This window comes from Argentina anserina, chromosome 1, assembly GCF_933775445.1.
Source record: "Argentina anserina chromosome 1, drPotAnse1.1, whole genome shotgun sequence".
NCBI lineage: Eukaryota > Viridiplantae > Streptophyta > Magnoliopsida > Rosales > Rosaceae > Argentina > Argentina anserina.
This window is the reverse complement of record NC_065872.1, coordinates 6,325,759-6,336,647: the sequence shown is the minus strand read 5'-3', so window position 1 is coordinate 6,336,647 and position 10,889 is coordinate 6,325,759. Positions and strand designations below refer to the sequence as shown.

At 37.9% G+C, this 10,889-nt stretch overlaps 2 protein-coding genes across 2 annotated transcripts; both read right to left on the bottom strand.

Moving 5' to 3' along the window:
- Positions 1-72: 72 nt before the first annotated feature.
- Positions 73-4,434, bottom strand: LOC126789897 (uncharacterized). The gene is made up of 8 exons (XM_050515975.1): positions 4,079-4,434; positions 3,794-3,889; positions 3,335-3,445; positions 2,718-3,027; positions 2,305-2,395; positions 1,507-1,843; positions 1,148-1,296; positions 73-939 (listed from the first exon to the last, which is right to left on the bottom strand). The coding sequence occupies exons 1-8, from the start codon at positions 4,358-4,360 to the stop codon at positions 420-422; spliced, it is 1,896 nt and encodes a 631-aa protein (XP_050371932.1). The 5' UTR covers positions 4,361-4,434; the 3' UTR covers positions 73-419.
- Positions 4,435-5,636: 1,202 nt separating this feature from the next.
- On the bottom strand, positions 5,637-6,768 carry LOC126790077 (protein RADIALIS-like 3). Its single transcript, XM_050516215.1, has 2 exons — positions 6,453-6,768; positions 5,637-5,780 (listed from the first exon to the last, which is right to left on the bottom strand). The coding sequence occupies exon 1, from the start codon at positions 6,740-6,742 to the stop codon at positions 6,497-6,499; it is 246 nt and encodes an 81-aa protein (XP_050372172.1). The 5' UTR covers positions 6,743-6,768; the 3' UTR covers positions 5,637-5,780; positions 6,453-6,496.
- Between the last annotated feature and the right edge of the window lie 4,121 nt (positions 6,769-10,889).

The window sequence follows — 10,889 nt, the reverse complement described above, 5'->3', positions numbered from 1 at the left end:
CCGAGCAGTATTTAAAACCCTGCAAATCCACATCTACTTTCCTAGGCAGGGCCATATATTTAACAGAGGATGAAGAGAGCACACTTGTTTTGAAAGTTTATGGATAACACGTCCAGAATACACCATGATATTTCAAAAATCACATATTGATTGAAAAGTTACATTGTTGATTGATAAATATAAGTTTCCCATGTTACCAAAAGTTCCATATCCCCTAGCATCAATACAAAACTAGTGCCCATCCTTGGATATTATCAGTTTACTGTAGATTAGCCGGGTCAAGGAAACATGAAATTTCATCGGCGATGTGCTTCATCAAATAAAAAAACTATTGAATGGCATTTTATCGATAAAAATATAACATGAGGAAGACTTTCTACCAGGGATTTGACAGATGTTCGACTTCTACTTCTATCCACTCAAGCCAGACCAAAAATCCCATAACCACCTTCTGCTGCTAGACTTATTCTCTGCTGGTGCTCCCGAACTTTGTAATCTACAATCTCCTCAAACAATTGGGAGTCCAATACACAATCTGGGCGCCCGTAAACAGATGCTTGAACACCAGCCATGAGTTTAGCTATCTCGCGCCCAGAGAACCCTTCTGTTTTCCTGGCTGCCTTTCGAATCACATCATCAGACAGATCCTTCATTGTTATCTTCTGTTGCTGCTTCTTGTACAGAGAGCCCCATTTAGAGGTGTTCTCTTCACCAGAAAGATACTTGTTCAAATAGAGTTTCAATAATTTAAATCGTTCCTCCTCTCCAGGAAGTGGGAACTCAATCACTTCATCTATCCGGTCAGTGATAGCACTGTCAAGATCACCTGGCCTGTTTGTAGCAAGTACTAGAACTATGTCTCTAGACTGATCTCCAGTTCTGAACAGCAATGCATTTAGAGCACTACGCTGAGATTCACTCATATGTGTGCTGTTACGCCTGCACATGGATTCAAACATTCATGAACAAAAGCTAACAGAATGCATAAATAATGGCCTGAAGTAAAGAAATCTTGGTGGTACCTCTGAAACAGAGTTAACTAAAGATGAATATTAAGCTTTAAGGAAAACATATAACTGGGTCTAATATTAAGCTGTAAGATGCAAAATACAGCTGTGAATTTTTTAAGCAAAAATGCTCTACGTACTCGCATAGGAATGCATCTGCCTCGTCAATGAAGAGTAGTAGACCTTTGTTTGACTTTTTTGCCCAATCAAATATCTGATGGATCTTAGTAACAGCCTGTGCACCCAGGGGTGCAACATCCCCTCCAGTCATCATAGCATAATCCAAACCCTGTATTACACAGTTCCAAATGGTTCTTTCAGCATATTGACATATATTACCATTTAAAAATCCTCCACTATTTAGACCTCAAAATTGTTAAAGCAGTTTCAGTTATTTGACAATGGAATAGAATACTTTAATAGTCCAGTTAGGGGCATGTAAATGAGCACTTGAGCACCAAGAATAAAGATTACTAAAGACCATGAATCAGTGCAGTACCGATTTCCGAGCTATTTCCCTTGCAACCATAGTTTTACCAGTACCAGGGGGGCCATAAAACATCATGTTGGGAAAGGGTGCCTGATGAGCCTTAGTGTTTGCTGTAGCTCGAGCAAGTTGTTCTATTCTCCTCTGCAACGAAGGATGGAGAACAATATTTCCAAGACCATTCTTCAGTAACCCAGAAGCTGCACCTGCTGTACCATAATTTAAAACCTTATTCTTTGCTTGAGAAATTATCTCTGAACCTGGATATCTTGAAATGGATGATTCTCGAATCAACGATGGCTGCCCAAGTATTCGGTTGACATAGCCCCATATAACCCTAGAACCTTCCCTGTAAAGAAAGAATGAAAAAATAATTACATGATGGCACACGAAAAGAACAACACGCAATTATTTATTTACAGCAGAATGTAATTCTACAAAATTCTCTTCATCAAATTAGATACCTAGAAGGCATCTCAGAAACTTTGCATATAACTTATAGAAACAAAAGATTATCATATTTTTCTGTGCAGTAGTTTGATTGACCAGAAACAAAATGGTTGCACTACAATGATTGCTATAAAGTCAGCAATCAAGTAGCATTTCTGGGAGGTATCAACTGGTTAGGTTTATTCGTCTATTGGCATACAAGAGTCTGAGATTAAATGTAGCCTTATCTTTCAACATAAACGGATTTGTTTCCATCTTAGATTCAAAGATATACCAAAATCTGCAACTGTGTACAATTGCAATTTATTAGTATCATATGCACTAAGAATTGAAATGTAAAAGCAATGGAGATCAGCATACCTAGTTGTATAAACACCTGCAGCCAATGCTGTGGCACCTCCAACAGTCATAACCAATTTATTCCTATCGGTCAGCAAAGTCCTAAAACCCCCTGCAGACAGCAGATGAGAAACGATTACAAACAGGTTAAAGTAAAATTTACATTAAAAAAATTGTCTACAAACAATATATATCTGACGGTAGTGTTACGGCATCCACAACAACAACAACAACAAAAAAAACCAAAAAGTCATACCCATCTGTTAAAATTGATCATCTGAAAAATATACCTGAAACTGTCGAGCTGAACCTACTATAACATTCCAACAGTTTTTCTTATTCTTTAACTTTGTTTTTATTCTTTTACATTTTTTTATTTAGGTTTTACCCATCCACGTTTCTTATTCATGTGAGAATGCATGAGTTTAAATCACCTTCAATGTGACTGAAAGCTGTATTTATTGCAGCAAGCCATTTTTCTTTTTCACCATTCATCCGCTCTATAAGCATTCTCCTGTTTTGGTCCTCGGTCAATTTTGCTTCATGGGCCCGACCTTCTGCCTCTGCCAGGGCCTTCACTCTTATGGTTTCTCTTTCTAGCTCAGCTCTCTCTTTTTCGGTCTGACGATGCTGAGCTTGGATCTGTTCTTCAGTAGCCTGTCTTGCTCGCTCTTTCCTCATAGAGGACTCCTCTTGCATTCTAACTAACTCAATATTATGCTGCCTCTGGGTTTCATGTTCTGTCTGCAAACATGAAAACAATGCAATTTCACGGATATCACCAAGCTTTCACTAAAATTCAGAATGCATTGGACAACTTATAGACTAATTGCCAAAAAAAAATGGAAATGGGAGTCTCTATTAATCTATTATAATAATAAAGTTAAAATCACGCCTACTAATTAACTTTGTCGAGACTAGCTTGACAAATTTCAGTAAGGGTATTGTAGAGTACTATTGGTCTAAAAAGGACAGAGAGGAAGCAAGCCTTGCCAATATATACACAAAAGTACAAAGAAAAAGAACGAGTTACTCATTTCATTTATTGTACCTGCATTCTTTTCCTGGCAAGTTCATCTTCGTATCGCATAACTTGCGCCTTTCGCTGTGCGTCTTGCTGTACAATATCTCTTTGCTCTTCAGCCAATTTCCTCTGCCTTTCCTGTACAAAATAAACAGTGTAAGCTAGAAATGCACAAACAGAGAACACAAATCCTTATATCTTCTTAAGAGATCAATTGGCATGCGGGCACTCATAGTTTCCTAAGCTAATGCTACAAAACCAAAACAGAACGATCACAAGACAACACCTAGTCCATGACCCACTCAAACCAAAGACCAGAAACCCCCACGTGTAGAGCGAGGACCATGTGAAACTCATATTTAACAGAGAAATGAGCAAAGTAGTTCATTTCACTATAGGGAACCACATTTTGCAGTGAAAATGTATGCGTACCAATTCAAATTAACAGTACAGAAAAAGGGCTAAAAAATTGGAGAAACAAGTTACAATGTCGGCATGAGACTGCTGAGCTTGATAATGAGCCTTCTCAGCAGACAACTCGATCTGCCGAGTCTGTTCCTGCTTCCTCATCATGTCGAAAATCTGGAAAAACAATACAAAGGTCACCCATTTAACACCTTCTAACACTCCTCTCACTCCCATAACACATTTCCAATATAAAAAACAGAACATACATCATCTTAGTCCTAAATTCATAGTCACAAAATCTTCAACCTATTTTTTACAAAAATAAAAAAAATTAAATTAAAATAAAGCAAGAGAATTCAAGACCTGCTTAGAGTTCTTAGAGCTATTGATTTCTCTGAGAGCTTTGGCAGCTCTCTCCAAAGCCTCCGGGTCCATGCCTGACCCTCTGGGCTCTTCGGGCTCGGGTTCGGATCTTCCACTCGAGCTCGGGTCCTTCGGATCCGACGAAGAAGAAGACGACGACGACGACGAGAACGGAAATCGAAAGCCGCCGCCGCCGTCGGCGTAGGCGCGTGAGGAGAGCGACGGCATAGCGGCGGCCGCGATGGCCATGGCTATGCAGGAAGAGAGCTTCGAGGCCGCCATTAGATTAAATGCCGGAGCTTTTGGAATCGGTGATTATCAAGGTTGAGAATTCATGAAGGACACCCTTAAACCCTGAGAGGGTAGTATTTTAGGGTTTAAGGGTTTGATTTTGAGGGTTTTGCTTGGAGCGTACACCAATTAACATTGCCCGGTTCTATTTACTATTACCCGACCCGGCCTGTGATACGTAGATTGGATCATACAAACAGGCCCAGTTAGTTGGGCTGTGGGCTGTTTGGCTGGGAGGTTTTGGGTTCAGCCTAGAAACTGCGCCCGGCTACGTCGGTCAGCTTGTGTCATTCCGACAATGGACTAGTCACTTCCGGCAAGATTGAACAAGCCAAATCAGTGTTAAAGCGGATTGGTTCAACCGGCGCGGTACTTCGTACATGGCGGTGATTGGATCGACAACTATTAAAATGTATGTGGCTTCATTATTATGTTTCGAGAGTTTGCATCTAGCTTCGTTATCTTTCGAGATTAGTTCATTGTTACTTTAAAAATGTACTTGATAGAAGCAAATTTTGTTAGAAAGCATGCAACTTTATTTAGAGATCATTATAGTTGTAGTTGAAGAGAAAGTTCCTAAGTAAACCACGAGTTATGCAATATCGTTCTACCTCTACATTTGCATTTCGAGCTTGCATATATATCAAAGTAAGAACTAAGAAGGATGTAATAAGATTCAAGAGGTATCTCTTTTCTTTTTTGTGTGGTAGAAAATGAAGAACTATGTAATTAGATGAGATACTAGATTCTCTTTTTTGTGTGGTAGAAAATCTTCATTCTCTACCATAAAGTGGAGATATATATGCTTCTTGTAGTACGTGACTACATATCTGATTCCTAGATTCGTCTATTATGCAGCTCTACATATGATGTAGATCAAATCATCACTATTTAATTTTCATAAAGTTGAATCTTGTGGTCCTCATTACACCTCTTTCTCCATTTTTTTGTCTTTTTTTTTTTTTGCACACAGAGAAATTGATTTGCATAGTATGCAGATATGCATGTTAAAATTTTCCAGACCCCCCCCCCCCCCCCCCCCCTAGATGATTGATGATTCTGATATGTAAGGATGGGGAGTTCTAGGCTTCTAGCTGGACAACAACAGTGAGAGAGACCATGGGATCAATATGGAACGGGATACTACGTACTACTCATTCCACTTTCCCCATACATCCACAGATTATCAGTAAAGGAAAAGATATATGCTCTTATATTGACTTCATTTTTTCATAATCATAGTGGTATCGAATTTCATAGACAATTACTTGGTACAAAAGCCATTACAATGGTTAACTTGCACACTACCCAACCGGGTTTGTTTTACATACATTTATGATATAATTATCGGCGTATACTAATTAATCTTCACAAACTCGCTTCTTGAGTTTCATTTTCGATTCTCAAGAGCCTGCAAATCGAGAAAACGAAAAACTTTAGTAGAAGATCTTCCGAACAAGTCTGCAGAAAAATGTGAAGAATGCAGTCGGTGATCGAGTTAGGTTTGCTCGAGATGTATCTGTCGACCTAATTATGAGGCAACTGTATCTCACTTGATATTTGATTCAAGAAGAAAGTATAAACCAGTGGCATATTATCCAAAAGTGGTAGGATCAGATTACATGTGGAGGAGACAAGATAAGAAGTTGAACATAGTGTGGTCACTTGATATTTGCATTCAATACATTATTATAATGATAAGTAATTAGTTTATCTGTTAGCTGAGTTGGATGTTAACCTAGCCTTGGAATTAAAACTGATGGATCATACTGAGAAACAAGTGCTTCACAAGTACTTCTCAAGTTCACTTTCCTGGACTTATCCAAGGAATGGAACCACACAAAGTTCCCCATCACTGAATGGTCATGCCCATCTTGTTCAAGTTATAAAGTTGAACAAGACCGCACGTACGTACTAATAATGTCGAGGCCTTCTAGCTGATACTAGCTAGTTTGCCAACTAACTTGGCGAAGTTGGTAGCTATGAAATTATTAGTATTTGCGTGTGTGAGTATTCGCAGTAAGCTATATATAGTAGAAGTAGAAAGGAAGCAAGAGTGAAGTGTAAGTAAGTAACTAAGTACCTTTGCACTTCAAACTTAAGGAGGGCGTGATGACTTATTAACTATTAGTCGCTGTTCCTGTAATCAGGATATGGAATTCTACCAGACTCAATGTGCTTGACATCCTCAATGAGTATCTCATAGTGCCTCTTCACCTCCTCCGCGGACTTCCCTCCCACGGCTCTGGCCACCTTCTGCCAGCGGTCGGGGGTATCCTTGTCGTACAAGGCTAGCGCCTTTTCGAACAGTTTGTTCTGCTTAGGAGTCCATGAGGAACCCGAGCTTCGCGAAGAAAGTGAGTTGGATGCCATTTTTAATTAGCACTTTAAAGGGAAAAGAGTTTGATGTTTGTGCTTGAGTTTAAGAAAGAAGCAAGTGAGGAGGTCTCCTTATAAGGAGGAGGGAAAGGAGTGGTGGGGTTAAGCCAGTTGGCCGAATATATCTTCAAAAAGAGTCAGAATATGAAGTAGGACTGACCCGTTCCCTTAAGAGCCACAAGATCATGAAGAAGAAGGACAACGAACACCAAAGCTTTAAGAATCATTATGAAAGGCAAAGGACTGGTCCTGGTCCTTGGTACGTTGTTTTTACTGTTACAATCAATATTCCGGCTTAGCTCTGATTATGAACATCAAGTTGTGCTTCTTTCTATATTTTAGTTACTTTTCCATTGATCAATGGCTGTTTGTATTATTATACCTGTGATATCTTTGCAATTGCTCTTCACTGCGCTTACGGTGATTGCGGCAATGGTAGCAGAACTTCTTGGCTTTCTAGCTCTCTAGTCCCTACTGAGCGCTGTACTTATATATGACAACGTCGTTTTTGGGTTCAAGGTTTAGGCAGGCCCGGCCCTGGTTATAGGCCTAGAATGCCGGTGCCTAGAGCCCCTAAATTCACAAGGCCCCCAAAAATTAAATTCAGTTAAATTATTAAATAAATAGTTTATAAATTTTCTTATCCAATGAATGTGTAGTAATAAATAATTTATAAATTCTCTTATTGAATGTGTAGTTGTTGTAATGGAAAATAGGGTTTGATGTTATATATTGTGGCAATTTTGTGTTCAAAAACGATTACACCTATGTATCTTATTTTTTATTTCATTCTATTTTCTTTATGTTTTCTAGCTTTGCATTTTATTTTTTATTTTTACACTATCATTTATTATCGTTTTCAGCCTACACTCACTATCAACTTTATCTCTGAACTTAATTAAATAAATTAATCATTTGAAAAAATATGTTGTATTATATATTATAATGAAATCGGGTGATATATTATTTCACGTACTAGTAATTTAAAAAAAAAACAGTTGCAAATATATTTGACGATAATGAGCCCCATTTCAGCGTTGCCTAAAGCCCTATAGAACTCAGGGCCGGCTCTGGGTTTAGGAGCTGGAGTTTAGAGTTTTAGTTAAGATAGCTAAGATATACAGATTGAGAAATATTATTATGTGAAAGCATGATCATATGAGCAATTGTAGACGTACGCTGGCGTACATCAGAGCGAAGAACTCAACATGATCAGCACAATATCTTTGGGGATATTGCTTTTGTTTGGGACCTGAATTGAAATGCATGCATTGGATTAAAATTTAATATATCCACCGTGGAATGTATCTATGTCTTAGTTCAACTTACATACAAATGGCCTTTTCTTAATGTAAAAATAAATATTACTAAAGCATTATCAGTGGTACCGAAAAGCTGTATATATTCCAGCATTGCTCCCAAATTTAGATTTCAGAATATGACTAGACTTACAAAGATTTTGGTAGAAGCCATACGTTTTTAGTAAGCAAAGTACCTTTGGGGATAAGGTGGCTAGTGGTCTGATCTCATTGTTGATCGATGTTAAATGTTGATTCTGACATCAATTTGTTAGCCAAATTGAGTGTTAATGACTGATCGACTTTTAATCATTGTCCATAAACGCATAGCAGGAAGCTTGTGAGAGAAGAACAATTTTGTGATCATGGAAAGGCAAGGATAATGACATCGCTTAATTGGTCAGAAAGTAAATTTCAATCTCAGAGAATCATACGTACAGGCAATGTAGTATTTGCTTTCGAGGCCAGTCAGGATGATCCGATAAAGTCAACCAAGTAAAGGTTTGTTACTGATGCTCAGAATTTCAAAATTCGAGTTTATTTACATTCACCAGCCATATCGCAAGTGAGAACCACACTACTGGACTTTTGAATAACTGTAACAATGCCTCATTCAAAGAGTTCATTATTGATCCATTTCCTGCTTATATAAACACGTACGCCGATAGAAGTCATAGAACAAGATGACCTCAGCATGCTTCAACAAATTAGTACGGAAATATATCGTGTTCCACAAAGGATCTTAATTGAGGCCTAAAACTACCTGTGATGAGAACCGAAAATCTTAGTGATATGGGCAATATCGTTATACCAATGACCACTAGACCAAAGGAAGACTGCAGAACACATATATATTATATATGAGTTGATTTTTCGGTATAAATCTTCATCCTCCTGCAACCTGATTTTCTGGTTTAGATCATGTCGGTACTAGCACATTGGTTTGTAAACAATGTTCTGTTCACATGCAATTTAAAAGCAGAAACAAGCTAGCAAGGTGATGGGGTTCCATTTGTTGCCTTTTGGGATTAGAATCCAATACTGTTGGTACGTTCTGTACAAATGGTGTATATATAGTTGCCTAGCCTGCTATACAAGACACTCCGTATGTCGTTAAGTTCAAATGCTGAATGAAACTGATCTGATAATTGGGTCAATATATATGCATTCAACTGGACCACTTCCTAGATTTCTGGTGTACACATCTTGGATTTTTATTCTTCCACTTGTTGATATATATTCCAAGCAAGATATGGACTGATATGTATGTTCTTGACTTCTTGGATCAAAATTTGAAGGGCTAACTGCTTGGGATTTTTCGGTATATTCTTGAGATAAATTGCCAATTGGAAGATACCAAGAATCCACTTTAATCTCTACCATATGTAAGTTGGTTATCATACCCTTTGCATATATAGGCATAGCAAGTTGAGTTTTGATATTTTGTCATTGCTATAGCTCTCTCGATAAAATCTGAACTTCTGAGGTTGTTATAATATATTTCAGCTAGGCTAATATGCAGTTAGTATTCCATATTCTCAATTAATTTCATGGCATGTTCACGACTAAATTCAGGCTAAAGTTTAGCATTGTTCTTTTGTTCCTGATGGGAATATTTGATCACTGATCTCATTATTCAATAATAATTTGATATATAGTGCGTAGTAACCAACTTTGATGTAGTACGTACGTATTGAGGGTGATTGATCATATCATTGGTTGAGAGGGACTTTAGGGAAAGTGGTCGGAAGGGAATCTCTAGTACTGGCAATGGTCCTTAAATTGCATTGCATTGGTATACATATATCATCTTTGATCGACGATAGTTGCAGATTATATATATGAAAATTTGGAATCTTTATAACCATCAATATATTCAAGCTCCATATTCATATATCTGGCTATGGAAGCAATGCCTCTATTGATTCCTTGTCTTTTGCTACCATTGTAGCTTAGTGGGGCTCAACAATTTGTGTAAATTGAAGATATGAATGCTCTTTGTTCTTTTGTTCTCTTGAGAACGAAAAACCTTTTTTTTTAAATGGTATGTTAAGTGATTAACGAACATATATGCAAGAGCGTGATCGTTACACGCTTGCTCATGCTCATAATATTATCTTCACAATTCTCATAAAACAAAATTGGTGGCTGCATGCATGCCTTCACTGATTTCACTGAACGCAAAACTTATATATGACACAGATCCAAGACAAGCTTATATATAAATGATAATATGAATCTCTTGCATCCATCAATTGGAATCTGTGTTCTATGTATGAGAATATATGGTTGCATGTGCTTCGATGTAGACTGTAGTATACGTATATAAACGCATGTACTTATTACAGTAGTGTACGTGTGGTATACCTATATATTTAATATACACAATGCACTTTTGGTCGGGCTATCTATCTCTTTTAACCTTGTAGAGCTAGCTGGGAACCATAGAAATCTAGGCTAGTGGAACTCTGAGATGATAAGAGGTCGATCTATATATGGCTTGAAACTGGACGACAATATCTGACGTACTATTTCAAGATAGGGTTTGTGATCACCCCCATTATATTGAATTTCAACCATTGCTTCCGCAAATGGTTCTGCTCGATCGATCTGTTCTTGCATCTCTATCTGAATATCTGTCTTGATTAGCTTTTAGAGTCTGGGATCTAGAACTGGAGTTTGGTTTCGTCGTATAGCATGCATGCATGCATGTGCTGATTCGTGGAGCCACCAAAGATTTTCTATAATCTCACCAGGGCCCAACAAATGTTGTTACTTGCTACCATCGACTTATTATTGGGCCTATCTGAAGGAATTGAAACCCCTAGCTACTCTATTTTGGG

Excerpts from the sequence above, each read along its gene's own strand:
- LOC126789897 (XM_050515975.1), bottom strand. The coding sequence starts at position 4,360 with ATGGCGGCCTCGAAGCTCTCTTCCTGCATAGCCATGGCCATCGCGGCC. Across the intron at positions 3,890-4,078 it reads GCTCTAAGAACTCTAAGCAG|ATTTTCGACATGATGAGGAA; the intron begins GTCTTGAATTCT and ends TTGTTTTTCCAG. Across the intron at positions 2,396-2,717 it reads AGCTTTCAGTCACATTGAAG|GGGGTTTTAGGACTTTGCTG; the intron begins GTGATTTAAACT and ends TGCTGTCTGCAG.
- LOC126790077 (XM_050516215.1), bottom strand. The coding sequence starts at position 6,742 with ATGGCATCCAACTCACTTTCTTCGCGAAGCTCGGGTTCCTCATGGACT.